The 15,779-nt window shown below is 49.2% G+C and overlaps 1 protein-coding gene across 1 annotated transcript in view; it reads left to right on the plus strand.

Annotated features, from left to right (window-relative positions):
* Positions 1-2,848: 2,848 nt before the first annotated feature.
* Kcnma1 (potassium calcium-activated channel subfamily M alpha 1) overlaps positions 2,849-15,779 on the plus strand; it is a 697,898-nt gene continuing 684,967 nt past the window's right edge. Inside the window, 2 exon segments of the mRNA XM_035452632.1 lie at positions 2,849-2,890; positions 2,892-3,227. Of these exon segments, the coding sequence (XP_035308523.1) occupies positions 2,849-2,890; positions 2,892-3,227 (378 nt within the window).

Here is a 15,779-nt window from a genome sequence, read left to right on the forward strand (position 1 = left end):
GGTGGGGACTTCACATGTGGGAGGATGGAAGGCACAATGGCCACTAACCTCTTGTCCAAAGCTTTGATACTGGTGTTTCAGGGGAATTTAGCTTGTAGGCATTGACTAGGAAGAACCTAGAGGGGCCATTAGTTGCTAAGGGCCATTTTTTGCTACTATGGGAATACATACTGAAGGTTTCCTATCCATAAGGGGACAGGGCAGGATCTGTCCTTTGTTGATTTAGGTTATAGATACTTTTAAATGTTAAATCTTGGACTTAAGGAAAGTCCCTAACTCTTGGCATGTTAAGGTACAAAGGCAACTATTCAGAAAGTTGATAAAGGGACCTCTGTCCTGCTGCCACTTGCATCTATCCCCAGTATTTCTAAGTTCAACTACCCCAGCCCTACGCTGGAAAAGACCCAGGGCCGTTGCATGCATGGGGGTTGTGTAGCAGCTTCTGAACTCAAAGGATGATGCTGGAGGCACCACTGGATGATATAAAGAGAGACAGAGGCAATTTCTCTTTCTGAAAAATACCATCTGTAGCTCTCTTCTTAAAAACACAAATTATTTACCCGTGTGCATGCATACATATGTGTGAACACAAGTGTGCACATGGGACTCAGGAACAACTGATGGGAGTCAGTTTATTCCCTTGACCATGTGAGTTTCAGGAACAGAGATCACATGGTCAGGTTTGGAGGCAAGCGACTTTATGAATTGAGCCTTTTTATCAGCTGTCCTTTATATACTGTTCTTTTTGGGGGCTGGGTGGGTGTCAGGTGCAAGGTACCACACACTCGAGAACTTTTACCTAACTCCACCTCCCACTATGACTTTGACCTGAGCCCAAGGAATGTACCAACCAATTCCAGACTCAAATATCTTCAGTGTCTGCCACATTTTGGCCTCCACTGACCCCTCGCTTGCATCCTAAGGCCAGGGTGTTTTGGCTGACCAATGATTTAGGTGGAGACAGCTTGTTCAGGTAAGGGGGCTCACTTGGGCCAATTTACCATAGGAAGAGTTGAAAGGAACCTGAGAATTCCAATTAGGCTATAACTAATGAGCTGGAAACTGGGGAAATCACTGTGGGCAATGAGGGGAGAGTGATCATCTTTGTTTTAATTAGCAGAGGAAAAAGTTGTGGTCCAGCTGGTAGCTTGGAGAAGAAACGGCTAGAGGGAGGAAGTTTCTGTATGCATCCAAAGTGGGGACTCCGGAACGGTGCAGGACAGGAGTTGCTGAACAAACCTGGATTCTTTTCCCTTAAAGGGGAGAAAAGGGAAAACCAGAAAAGTAGAAAAGCAAGCCTGAATGCAGAGTACCCATCATCCAGTTGCTCTACCCACAGGAATATAGACTAAAGAGCAGGGAAGAGACCCTTTAAGAACCCCATTGTCCATTTGGTCGTGTTGCACATCAACAGTCAGATTGCTGTCATCCTTGTCTGCTTGCTCTCTCAGGCAGCCCCTTGTTGCTTAATAAGGAAACGGGAAGGAAAAAAGAAACCCCAAAACAAAAAAACCAACAAAAACCCACCTGCTGCCATCAGGGGTCACAGACCACCAACAGACTTCCAGATGGCCCTGTCCATCAGCCACGCACACTGAGGCACCTAGGAAACGGAAGAGCAAACTATGTCAGCAGGTGTATCTGTTTAGGCTAGGGTCTTCCTCAGTCTACAAGCCTGAGGATCTCTGGGCAATAAGCCCTTGGAATCGAGTTGACAGCGGGCCACTCTTTCCCTCCTCATTAGGGACTCCTTTGGGAAAACCTGCCTACCCGGGGAACCTGGTGGCTTCCCCCTTGGGGTACCCCGCTGAACCTAGTCAGGGGCGCAACACATACTAAGTCCTGCACGTGGGCTGGGGGCGCTATACTCTGCATCCTGGAAGGTGGGGGACCGCGTTCCCGGCCACCTCCAAATGGCCTGCCGCCCCTACTCAGCCCCAAGTCGTGGCGAGTCAGCCCCGTAAGCCTCCTCCCCTCCCGCTTCGGGAGGCTTGAGCCCGCGCCCGCTCCAGTTGCTGCAGCTGCCACTGCTGGCGGCTGCGGGGAACGCGGGGCGCGCGCCGAAGAGGCTCCGGCTGCGAGAACGGGGACGAGGAGGAGCCGGAGGAGGAGAGGAGGAAGAAGCGAGCGGAGGCCGAAGAGGCTCTGGGTCGTGGAGACCTGGCCCGAGGGGGTCCCGCAGAGCACGGGCTAGGGGGCAGCGGAGGCAAGGCAGCTGGCGGCAGCCAACCTGCCGCGGCCCCGCGAGCACAGGAGGCGGCGATCCAGAAGCCGAGCGCAGCCCGGGGGAGGAAGGGTGGCGCGGGCACGCCCGGGCGGTAGGGCGCGGATTCTCCGATCCTAACGAGCTGTCGCTTCATCACCCGAGAGCGGCGCGGGGACGGGCGGGGGACCCCGGGCCCGGGCGCAGCGCACACGCGTGGCGCACGCCTGGCGGGTCGGGCGGCGCCGAGGGCAGCCGGGATCGCGCGCACGGAGCTCGGGTCGGCACAGACCCCGGGCGCGGGCGGCCCGCGGCGCCACCTGGGCTCTCGGTGCTCCGCGCAGCCCCGGGGGCTATCGGGGCCCGGGTCCGGGAGTGGGAGCCACCCGCGCTCATCCCCTCCCCCCCCGGGCGGGCCGGCAGCCCGGGGGAGGGCGGGCGGCGGCGCTTGGCTGTATATATCTCCACGCACCCCGCCAGGTCGCGCACAGCGCCCCGAGCCCAGGCGCCTCCCCGCCCCCCTCCCCGCGCTCCACGGCGGCGGCGGCAGCAGTAGCAGCAACATGGCTGTTGATGGGTGTTCGGGGTGGCGCTGGCGGCGGGAGGAGCTCCCCGAGCCCCTGCGCCGGCCGCCCGTTGCTAGCTATGGCAAACGGTGGCGGCGGCGGGCGCGGCAGCAGCGGCGGCGGGCGGCGGCGGCGGCGGAGGCAGCGGTCTTAGAATGAGCAGCAATATCCACGCGAACCATCTCAGCCTAGACGCGTCCTCCTCCTCCTCTTCCTCCTCCTCTTCTTCTTCTTCCTCCTCCTCTTCCTCCTCGTCCTCGGTCCACGAGCCCAAGATGGATGCGCTCATCATCCCGGTGACCATGGAGGTGCCGTGCGACAGCCGGGGCCAACGCATGTGGTGGGCTTTCCTGGCCTCCTCCATGGTGACTTTCTTCGGGGGCCTCTTCATCATCTTGCTCTGGCGGACGCTCAAGTACCTGTGGACCGTTTGCTGCCACTGCGGGGGCAAGACGAAGGTAATGCGCGCCCCGGGCGCCCGCCCCCTGCGCCAGCCCCGCCGTTTCTCGGCGTCCCCTGCAGCCCACCTCTGTGCTCCGCACCGCATCTTGCCTCCTTCCGTCCCTGCCTGCCTTGTCCCCGTCGTCTGCCCTTCCCTCCCCTCTCCCTGCGCCCTCGGATTGGGGCAAGGATCTGTGCGCCAGTAGTGAGGAGTTGACCCCAGCAGGTGCGCTCCGGGACGCAGACCCCCGCTTTAGTTCCCTGTTTATTGTAGTGTTGTTGGTGGCTGCGGACGGGCCGGGGTGGGGGCACATGTGCCTTTTGGGTATGGTGGTGCGGAGTGAGGAGAAGCAACCTTGCGGTCACAGAGGAAGCTGAAAGACCCTGGGTGCGTTCTGGGCACCACTCACTGGCCGCGGCTAGGCTCCTCATGGTGGGCGAGTGTGGGCAGATCATCTCGTACTTTAAGAGCTTGTCGGGTAAATGAGTTTATGGGGTCCCAAAGAAGGGAAGGTCCTTTGAGTAAGGAAGAAAATCTCTTTGCATTTGGGAATTCTGAGGGAGCAACGTGACTGGAGAAAGTGAGAGCATAGAGGTCGATAGAAAGTTGGGAAGACCCATCATCCCAGATGGGGGGTCAACCCATGGAGAGTCACTTTCTGAATGTGGCAGGTTTGCAAGTCTGATGTCACCGCCCACTCCATCCTTTACATTTTCTTTGTGGAACATTCTCCTACCCCAAGTACTTTCGCCGCCTCTGCACTCCTCTCCTAGGCCACCCACTTTGGGTCCCCGCAAATGCGGCCAGCAGTTCCAAGCTGTAGCACCAGGGTTGCCCACCTCAGAGTCTGAGGTCGCGGCTTCGCACAGCCCCTTCTTGGCACTTGATGTGGCTGGAAGTCGCCTTAAGCTATTCCCGGCAGAGACGCCCACCGGTACCGCGACTCACATCTTAGATGTGTGGTTGCTACGCTGACTCCTGGGCTATGGCCATGCCCCTAGAGGTGTCTCTGCTCACCACCTAGCACTGGTTAGAGATGGGGGTCCGGGGGTGGGCAGCGTTTGAGAGAGAACTACAGAATGAATAAAAGAAAAAACTGGGGAAAAAAAGGGCGCTGAACTGGGTGCCTTCTTTTTGTGTAATTCTCATCTGAGAGGACTTCACAGCACCCACATTTTTGAAGGGAGGAGATATCTGGGGGGCGGGGGTTGTGCAAGACAGACACTCATCTTTGTCCCCAAATGTTCACACCTGCTCTAATAAAGTTCATACAGGGACCCCCTCAGACTTCACAGGGCCCAGCAACTTGTAGCAGCCTTCTGGCTGTTAAGAATAGGAGTTAGGCTAAGGGAAAGGCTGACTGTGAAACCCAAGGGCAACTGAAGCACTCTGTGTCATTAATTATACATCATCGTAGGTGCTGGGCTCAGCTGTGTTTTGTGGCAGCACATTTGTGTTTTGGAAAATACTGGTGTGTTGGAATAAGGGAGGAAAAAGGAAAATCACCCTTCTTTGCTTTCTCTTCCCATTGCTCTGAAAGCCTCGAATGGTGGCTGGCTGGCTTTGTTTGGAGTCACCTTCTTAGTGGTGAAGGATCCCCCTTCCTTTTCAAGGAGAAAGATCGCTGGCCTTCCAGAGAAGCCTTGGAATTAAGCAAGGTTCCTACAGCCAGACCCAGAGATGCCTTCTGCCTGATCACACTTCACTTCAGCCTGATCATAGAAACTTAACCACTCATTCCCTCTTCTCCACCTCCAGCCCATCCTGAGAGTTTCTCCCTCTCATATGGAGATTTGGCAACTCTTTTAGTGGGGAAGGAAGCTCACAGTTGCATGCACCTCAGCTATTTTCTAGATGGAAGTGGTTTGGGTTGGCTTTTAAGAACTACCTCCCATTTTTCAGAGAGTGAGCTATTTTGATCATAACAAAAACTTTTTATCATCCGGAGAGTTTAAGTGAAGCTTCTAAAATTCCTTTTCTCTAAGGGTTACCCAGTGCTAGTATAGTGCCTGCCATGAAATGCTCCTTAGAGATTTTACATAAAGAATCTCTCTCCTAAATAATGACCAGCATAGTTTCTGTCAGTTTTCACATTAAAAAAATGATTTGTGCATGGATAATTAAACAAAATCAATACATATTTCTTTACATATTTTAGCCTCAAGACCAACTAAGTGCACATGATATGAGTTCTTTTAGAATCATGCCCAGATCTCTTAATACCTGCCTCTTGATTTGTTCAATGAAGTTGTGTGTACTCAACTCACTGCATCTAACAATGTTAAATGAGGCATCTTAGAAGCTTTTCTTTCTATCTTTTGGGCTCTTCATTCATTTTGCAATCATTTTTCCCCTCTTTGCTTTCCAAGTATTTGATTGTTTTGTCAAGACTTAGTGCAGAATACAGAATTCAGCTCGATTTTAGAACGATTGTACTGTTAGTCTCCCCAAGCAAACCTCTGATGCTTTCCTACAGAAACTTCTACTCACCCTCAGGCCTATTTGTCCACCCCCACCATTATCCAGATCTAGCAGAGTTTTCTAAGAGCTAGAGCTCTAGGGAAGATGCCTTCTCAGCACCTGAAATTCCCAGGGAGACATGTTTCAGCAGGAGATTGGAATCCTATGCATTTGCTCTCCAGGTCTGCACCATGGTTTTTGTTAAAAGGAGCCCAAGACTGTGGATATACATCTTGGGGCTTCTGCTTATTTGCACCTTTGGCCTCCAAATAGCATATAGCTAATGGCTTCATCATTAAAGAGAATAGGTTGTGCACTTTTGTGGGGAAGGTGAGGTAGTAAGGAAGCACATTTATGTTGCTGTGCTAGCACATGCCTGTACTTCTCGTCATTGAGGGCAGAGCAGGAGGATCATGAGTTTTAAGTCAGCTTGGACCTCGTAGCCATATCCTGTCTCGAACAGCCAAAGAGTCAAACAAAACAATAGCAGCAAACCTTGCCACCTCCCACCCTGTTTGGAAGGGAGACGCAGTCTTGCCAGCACTGTCATTTTCTGAGCTTTTTCATAGTATTGCTTCCCTCCAGAACCCTGGGTTCCATCATGTCCTGGCCATTTGGCCGTGATGTTTTGAGGTTCAATCCAGTACTAGATTGTAGTTGAGCAAGAGAGCTATCCAGGCAGCCTAGATAAGCCATTTAACTTGTGTGATACCTGTGAAATTTGAGGGTTGAAACCCATGAATTCTAATCTGCTCCCAACTTTGGGGTCCCACACAGGAGAATGGAAGGAGCAAGGCACAGTGGGGAAGGATTTTTAGCTCAGTGGCCTTTGCAGTTCTCCAGAGCCCTTTGGAATTTGACTGCTGACCACTTACGAGTCTTTGTTCTCTTGACTTGTTTATCTTCTAGCATATGGTCTGTTTCTCTTTAAATGTCTGAAGAAACAGGCCACTTGTGGGTGGATCTCTGGTTTGCTGTAGGACCTTCATGTAGCCAGGTATAGGCTCACTGATAATCTCAAGTCAGGCCTATCATTCCTGGAGCAGCTTGGGCTTGATCAAGGATGGTCTGCCTGTTGTGAATTATTGAGGTGTTGTCTCCATGGCTATGTCTGAGAAAACAACACATTTTCTCTGACAAGCTCGTGACTAATATAAATATCAGATCCCATTAAGGCTTGGTAATTACCCAGGGTCTGGTCCGGTGCATTCAATCAGGACTTCGGCTTCAGCACCTTGGAACTCTTGATTCCAGATTGGCCCCAGTGCCTTGTTTCCTCTTGTCCTGGCAACTGCCAGCTCCAATGACCTTCACATACTTTTTTGTGGTCGGATCACTTGGGGTGGCCAGGGAGAAGTTCTCAGGTCCCAGTCATGGGGTTCCTGACCTGACCTTGTCCAGAAAGCTTGTTCTCATTGCTTATTTAAAAACAAACAAACATTTGTTTTATGTGTATACGCCTGAGTATGTATATATATATAATATATATATATATATACACACACACACACACATATTATATATATACATACATACACACACACACACACACACACACACACACACACATATATATATATATATATATATATATTATATATATATATGCATCAGGTGCACGCAGGAGCCTGTAGAAGTTAGAAGAGGTGTTAGATCCTCTGAGACTGGACATTCAGATGATTGTGAGCCGCCGCAGGGGGTGCTGGAAACCAAACCTGGTCTTCTACAAGAGCAGTAAGTGATCTTAACTACTGAGCCATCTCTCCAGCCCTGGCTATATTGTTTGTTTGTTTATTTATCTATTTATTTATTTTTTCTTGATGGATACTTTAGACTCCACAGTTAATAGACCTGGAATAAAGGGTGCCACTCACACTCAGGAGGGTATCTTTGCCTGATAGTAAGGTCTAGCCTTACTCTCTTATTGGTCAGAGGAGCCCATTGGCACCACTTTGAAGAATTCCTATAAAAAGTGTCAATAATGGGTGTACATAATGCCCAACGAAATACCAGGTACTAGGAGGCCTCTTGGCAGTGGGAGTTACCACAGCTCTACCAAGTGAGAAGCTGTTTTCTATGATTCATTGAACGATAGCTGCAGAAGGGCACAGACTAGAACAGACATATATTGGAGCCAAAGGAGCCTCATGAGTCAAACAACCTATCCAAAGTCACACTGAGATTGGGGCTTTTGGCTTTGGGTCACTGCAGGTTAGGGCAATTGGGATCTGGTAGCTGAAGAAGGGTCTATGGAGGATGCCTTGACAGTATGGTTGTGTTGTTGATGATGGGGCGGGGTGTCGTGGGTAGGCACTGCTGGTAGTGGTGTCTCAGAGATGTAGGGCTGGTAGAGGGAAACATTGTAACATTCATCTGGAGATGTAGCTGCTCCACAATATGTCCTTGAAGGGGGCAGATTCCATCCATGGTAGCCCAGATCAGAGCTCTGAGACTTATCCCCCTGTTCCTGGATGTTGTGGTTTTCTAGCCAGGATGCTGTGCTCCCACACGAGCTTTTCCCTGGCAGCCTCCACAGCAGGACTTCCCAAAGTATGTTCTGGCCCTTGCCCTTGAAGTTACCTTGGGAGAGATTGGTAGTGAGGGCCCTGGCTGAATCTACCCTAGGAAGATCTCATCAGGAGTCCTGCGGGGAGAGAGCTTGTCCTTGCTTTGAGCAGCCTTCCCCAGGTTTCTATTCTACCGTGTAGTGACCAGGAATCAGCCTATGACCTTGGCAAGGACTTCCGTTCTGTGTGCCTCAGTTTCCTCATATTCAGATTGAGACTTGTAATAGATCACAGCCCCCCCCCCCGCCCCCGCTCCCAATGGCTCTTTCATTAGCTTCACCACACAGTGTCCTGAGAAGACTTGGGTCCATGCTTTCCTAGCAAGCCTTGGCCTGCTGCTCCTGCCTCTGGAAGAAAGGAAGAGCCACCTTGCTGTTTGGCCTGAGAGAGAAGGGAGGCCAGACCAGGCTCCCCCCTCACCCCCCCCCCCCATTTTTGCCTTGCTACTGTGTTCTTCGGGCTGGGATATTAAAGAGAGTGCTTACTTTGGGGGCTTGGTTGCTTACTCTGCCCCCTGTCTTTCTCTGTCTGTCTGTCTCTGTTTTTCTTTGAAGCAGTCAAGATGGCATTGGTTTACAATGCCAGGGCCTCCTTCCCAAGGTGGGTAGCAGGGGTTGCCTGGCTCTCAGTGGCAATGGCTGTGCTAATCTGTGAATCACACAACAGCCAACAACGCCTTCTCGGGACTTCAGAGCTGTGGAGCCTCTAGAGAAACTCCTTTTTGGTTTGTGGAAAAGGGTTGTGTTTGTGCAGTGACACCGTAGCCCTGGGGCATCATGGAGAACTCTGAGACTTGTGGAGAAATCTTTGAGGGTCAGGTAAGGCCAGTCTCCAACAGAACCTCTGAAATTCCACTACTGTACGCAGCCAGGGCAGACCAACAGTGCCTCCCTCTTCCAGATGCCTCAAGTTGGTATACTCTTGGCTTTGGGCTCAGTGAGAAGGACATTCAGGGTCCTACCCTCATAGACTTAGCTTTGTGGGAAGAAGGCCTGAGGAATGTCCGTTGGGCTCAGATTTCTGTCTGAAAGGGCCAGAGGAGGGGATCTTCAACTATCATGTGTACACTGATCACCTGGAGGGCTGCTGACATGATCTGACACAGAAGGCCCAGGTGACGCCCGAGTGGCTGCATTTCTGCAGGAGGCAAGCACCGCTGATGCTATGCAGAGCCCAATGTGAGCAAATGGCAAAGGCCTCTAGGCAGTCTGTCTCTGAAGATGGGCTTTTCATGGAATATGGACATTCCTAGCTCTCCTACGGCATGAAGGGGCCAGAATGTGTAAGAGGAGGATGGTTTGCTGATGCTGGACAGGCAGGGATAGAGAATTAGATGAGATGTTTGAGGTGGAGGGTGAGGCTGCTGCCAGGCTGTTAAAGCTGAGTCTTAGGGTGTCTTCTCCCAAAGAGCAGACAGGCACTGTGGCTTTGAGGCTGGTTGTGGTATCGAGGGTGGCATTCTGCAGTTTGCAGGGTGTGGCCTGCTAGTTAGCAGTCAGTGTGTGGGTTCTTTCTGTTGAAAGTTGGTCACACTGTGAGAGGTGTGGCCTCCCAAAGTCCAGTGTAATGAGTTAGCCAAACCACCATCTTGCAAAATTAAAGGCCCCAGCTGGGGCTGCATGGTGTGGGATGGTTCAGGAGGCCAGCTGTGGGCTACTCCTTCTGGAAGGGTTGAAGTCGGCCGATTTTCCACAGGGACCTGGGTGGACCTCACCAAATGGGAGAAAGGGATTTAAAGAGATCTGACAGGCGAGGGAGTGCCATCTTCCCTGGTACCCCTCAGGATCCCAGCAGACAACAATGAGAGTAGCTCTCTTTCTCACCATTGTCATTGCAAGGGTTTCACAGCTCCTACTGCCAGGGACTTTCCTTGAGATGTGCTTTTTATGTTGTTCCATTGCCAAAGGAGGAGAACCCAGAGTGAGCTTCACTCAGGTCTCTGGAAGCCACACGAAGAAAGGCCTTGTTCTTGGAGCCTTCAAATCTGATTACATTAGTGCTGTTGGTTTTGCCTTTATCACAGCATATTGACTGTGTTGGAAACTGAGCTGGGCACCAGGGAAGAAATAATGAAGACCGGTTCTGACCTCTTGCCCATTCAGACTCAGAACTATCAGAGTGAGCTGAGATAAAACCAGGTCCCTTCTCATGGCATGTGGATACCTTCGAGTGACTCCTGAGCTCTCTGCAGATTCCTTGAGGTCAGGAACTGAGTTATATAAAGAGAAACACAGACAACACTTAGGGTGGTGGGGACTACAGTGAGTGTAGATACATGTCTCTGCTTTGTGTGTATGTGTGTGGCCAGAGGACAATCTTGGGTTTCATTCCTTAGTCATTATCCACCTTTCTTTGAAAATCTTATTTATTGCTGTGTGTGCATTCTGTGGCACCTATGTGGAGGTCAAAGAACAATGTTCAGGAGGCAGTTTTCTGCCTGTCTTTGTGTCGGTTCCAGCGATTACACTTAGGTTGTCAGACTTGCTAAGCTAACACTTCTAGATGAATATCTCATCAGCCCCACCTTGTTTTTATTGAGACAGTGTCTCTCACTGGTCTGAGTAGTCTAGGCTGGGTGAGCAGTTAGCTCTCGTGAGCATATCACACCCTCTCAGCAGTGGGATTACAAGCACCCATGAGTCTAGCTTTTTACATGGATCCTAAGGATCAAACTCAGGTCCTCATGTTTACATGGCAAACACTTTCCTGGCTGAGCTGTTCCCCTAGTCCCTCCTTCTACTTTTTGATATCATTTATCAGAGAGTCTTAAGAAGCCCTGAGAGGAAGAGATGGGCTTGATTTGGTGACCAGCTTTGGTGATGAAATTATGAGTTGCTTGATTCATTCTAGATTTTTATTATTCTCACCACCATGGTGTCTTGACTAGTGAGTGGCAAAGATTTAGCTCACTTGGGCCAGTTGTGTGTGAGGGTGTTGAGTTGGGCGAGGGACAGAAGGACAGTTTCAAAAGAATGTTCTTGTTCAGGTGGAATTTGCATTGTGTTTGGCATTATTTGGTAATTGTCTTTGGGACATTATGTCTAATTGCCAATTTGGAAATGTAATTGGCACTCTAGGGCCAGAATGGATATACTTAACGTCCTCAAGCCGAGCCTGGGAGTCATCTTCCTGTATGGTCTCATTACCTGTGTGACTAATGCTTCTGTACATGGCCAAAGCTGAAATTATTTAAAACATCTCATTTACTTTCTGTTTTCTTTTTTGTTTTTGCAGCACTGGGAATAGAACCTAGGGCCTTGACCATGCTAGGCAAGTGCTCTACTTACTTGAGCTATGCTCTTAACCTTCCTTTCCATTTTTTTGTTTTGTTTTTGCTGTGTGTGTGTGTGTGTGTGTGTGTGTGTGTGTGTGTGTGTGTGTGTGTGTGTTCTTTTCTGAGATAGTCTCACTATGTTGCCCAGGTTGGCCATGAATTCATGATCCTCCTGCCTCTGTTCCCTGAGTTCTGGCATCACAGGTGTATGGCACAAATCCCGACTCTCCCTTTCTTTCTTCATGCTATTCCATTGGTCTTCCTTCCTGGTTTTCTTGGGGGCCCAGATCCAGTGGATTCTGAACAAACAGGACTTGTCTCAAGCGCAGTCACAGTTCATGGTGGTGGGGCCTTTGAAGCCTCCCTGAATGCTGGAGCTCTTCTGCTCCCCCAGCAGAGAGGGCTGGTGTGCTCATGATCTCCAGAAACCACCACTGCCCACTTTATAATGAATCTAGCAAGAACTTCCTAGTTTCTCTTTGCTTGTGATCCATGTCTGGATTACCCAGAACAAGTCCAGGATAGTAGATTTCAGATCCTAAATGCAGGCCTGGATGACAGTTGGGTGGTATATGGATATCACCCATGGTGTGGGGTGTCAAATGACCTTACCTATGCTGCTTCTGCACATGCAACTTACCCTCTCTGGTCACTTCTTGGGTTCCCTTTTCTCCCGAGACAGTGAGGTTCCTCATGTTCCAGTCCCCGGCATTTGGAAGTGCCTAGTCTCCAATATGCCTGATGATTCTGCCCTGGGAGATTTTTTTAGTCTTGTGCAAGCTCTTGATGGGTGGTTTTTTTTTTTTTTTTTTTTTGCTCTTCATGGGCCCCTAAAGTCACTTTCCTTTTTAAAATGTATTTTTTTTTGAATAGAAAGAGTCTCACATAGCCCATTCTGGTCCCTAACACTATGTAGCTAAGGATGACCTCAAACTTCTGATTTGCCTGCTTCTATCTCCTCACTGCTGAAATTACAGACTGCCCCACAATGCCTGGTTTATGAAGGGCCTAGGCTTGAACACAGGGCTTCGTGCATGCTGGGTAAGCTTTCTACCAACTGAGCTCCATCCCCAGTCCCAAAGCCATCCCTATATCAATGAATGGCTCATGCCCTTCACTGTTAAAGGTTTGATTTCCCAAGGCTTGGTTTCCTTTGTAAGTTAGCCTTGGACTCAGCCAAAGGCTGAAGTGATTTTGGGGTAATGCCAGGAATCCAGATGTAGAGTGTGAATCTTTTGCTAAGAAGCTGGAGCTGGACTCTGCTTTCCAGGTATTGGTACTTCGAGCCCAAAGGAGATAGAAGAGATACCAATAGTGAAGCTCTTTGGGTCTCACTTGAGTAGAACTGACCTTTAGAACCAAATATTGTCCCACTCCCACCAGCTTCTTTTTTTCCCTTTTTTTTAAAAAAAATTAAATTAGAAACAAGCTTCTTTTACATGTCAATCTCAGTTCCCTCTCCCTCCCCTCCTCCCTTGCCCCTCACCAACCCCCTATTCCATCCCCTTTCTGCTCCCCACGGAGGATGAGGCCTTCCATTGGGGGAAATCTTCAAAGTTTGTTGTATCATTTGGAGCAGGGCCCAGACCCTCCCCAGTGTGTCAAGGCTGAGAGAATATCCCTCTATGTGAAGAGGGCTCCCAAACTTCATTGTGTACTAGGGATAAATACTGATCCACTACCAGTGGCCCCATAGATTGTCCAGACCTCCAAACTGACATCCTCGCTCAGGGGCTCTGGTACAGTCCTTTGCTGGTTTCCCAGCTACCAGTCTGGGGTCCATGAGCAACCCCCTTGTTCAGGTTAGCTGTTTCTGTGGGTTTCTTCAGCCTGATCTTGACCCGTTTGCTCATCACTCCTCCCTCTCTGCAACTGGATTCCAGAGTTCAGCTCAGTGTTTAGCTGTGGGTATCTGCTTCTGCTTCCATCAGCTACTGGATGAAGGCTCTAGGATGGCATATAAGGTAGCCATCAATCTCATTATTGGAGAAGGGCTTTTAAGGTAGCCTTTGACTATTGCTTAGATTGTTAGTTGGGGTTAACCTTGTAGATCTCTGGATATTTCCCTATCGCCAGAATTCTCTTTAAACCTATAATGGCTCCCTCTATTATGGTATCTCTTTTCTTGCTCTCCTCTATTCTTGCCCTGACTAGATCTTCCTGTTCCCTCATGTCCTCCTCTCTCCTCCTCTTCAACCCTTCTCTTCTTCTAACTCCATCTCCCCTCCCCCATGCTCCCTATTAGCTTAGGAGATCTTGTCCCTTTTCCTTTCTCCAGGGGACCATGTATGTCTTTCTTAGGATCCTTCTTGTTTCCTAGCTTCTCTGGCCCCAGCCAGCTTCTTATTTCTTTCTCCCCTTCTCTCGGGCTTCCATCTATTGCTGCCCCCCCCACCGCCCTCATGAAGAAACATGGGAAGGACTAGAAATCCTTATGTTAAGTAAAATAAGCTAGGCTCACAAGGACGAATACCATATGTTTTCTCTCATATGTGGAATTTAGACTTAAAGTGTGTGTGTGTGTGTGTGTGTGTGTGTGTGTGTGTGTGTGTGTGTGTGTAGAAATGGGATTATGAGAAAGAAAGAAAATGTCCAAGGAAGGAAATGAGGTGTAACAAGAGTGGGTAATAGATACATGCTTTAAAAGCAGAAGGAGAAACTATTTAGAGGGAGGGAGGGGACCAGCAAGGGTGAAGAATAGGGAAGGATCCCGAGGAAGGGCAAATACAAAGTAAAGTATAATTGAATGCTTGTAAGAAAATATCTTTCTATGGTAACTAAAAACTAATTTTAAAGACGTTCTAGAAAAAGAGTTAAGAAGGAAACAAGCAAACAAACCCAGAAGCATGCAGGAGAGGGTTGGGTGTATGGAGGGTACCTAGAACAATGGCACTTCTCCTCCAGGCGCTGGAGGTGTTTCCAGCCTCTTCATCTTGGTCCTATTTGAATATGACAGGTTATCTCCACCTCCAAGGAGTAGAACAGACCAGTAGGAAACCACTGGGCACAGTGATTTCATCTCTCCTGTAGTGCAGGGTTTCACAGATTTTTCGTTCAATCAGCTGGGTCCTGTGCCTCCCCCCTCCCCCCGTGACCTGACATTAGGAGTAATGGGCTTTATGGGGTTGTTTTTGTACTATTGTTATCTTAGGCTGTGAGAACAGGGGCTCTCTTTGGGGGACATTGCTGCGGTGGTCTTTTTTTTTTTTAAAGATTGTTTCATTTTTAAATTAAGTTTATCTGTGTGGGTGTGTTCATGCTCACATGGGTACCTTCAGAGGCCAGAAGAGGGGACTGGATGGCCTGGAGCTGGAGTTACAAGCACTTGTCAGGCACCTGACAGGAGTGCTGGGAAATCAACTTGGGTCCTCTGGAAGAGCTCTTCACTTCACACACAGGAGAACCAGGCATTGTGGTGTCATTCTTACCTTCTCTTTCTGAGGCTTTGGGAACTATAACAGGGAGAAAAATGGCCATCCATGGATATCCAGCTGAGAATTCAAAAACAAGGGTCCAGGGGAAAGAGTTGGAAGTGACAGGGTGTGTCCAACAGCCAGGGATCTTGGTGATCACCATGGGCCAGCAGCATCTCTACTTTGTCTTCTCTCTGTGCGCCTGGGAGCGCTTCCTTCTCAGCGCCTAGAGGAGCTGTATTAGTGGCCTGTGAATTACAGGCACTACTCACATGAATTTTGGCAGCCACAGTCAAGCACAGGTGATGGATTCATAAGGAGTGCAGGAATAATGTCTCTAAAGGAACCCATAGGAGAACTCAACGGTTTGCCTGGCTCTTAAAAAAGAAATCCATTTCTTATATTCATTTGCAACCTATTTTCCTCCTAAGATTTATTTTTTGACTTCAGTATTTTACATTTTTGTCCTTAATCCTGAGTACTGTATGTTCATTGTAGAAAATGTAGGCCAGACAGAGGCATTTTTTTTTTAAAAAGGACACTTCACACCCACTGGGATAAGTTCTGTAAAAATATCCAGAAAGATCACACATGCTGGAGAGGTTGTAGAGAAGTTGGAACCCCTGGAAGCTATTATGGAAGGTTTTTACAAAATTAAAAATTAACTATCATGATTTAATGTTTCCATTTCTAACTCTCTGTCCCATAATTTTAGAGCAAGTACCTGAGTGATGTGTGTATTAACACTGAGAGCTGGATTACCCATAATAGCCCAAAGTGACAACCACCCAGAATCTACCAGAAGATGAAAGGAGAAATCAAATGTAGATGGGCATACACTACTGGACAACTGG

Source organism: Cricetulus griseus (assembly GCF_003668045.3).
Source record: "Cricetulus griseus strain 17A/GY chromosome 1 unlocalized genomic scaffold, alternate assembly CriGri-PICRH-1.0 chr1_1, whole genome shotgun sequence".
Classification (NCBI taxonomy): Eukaryota; Metazoa; Chordata; class Mammalia; order Rodentia; family Cricetidae; genus Cricetulus; species Cricetulus griseus.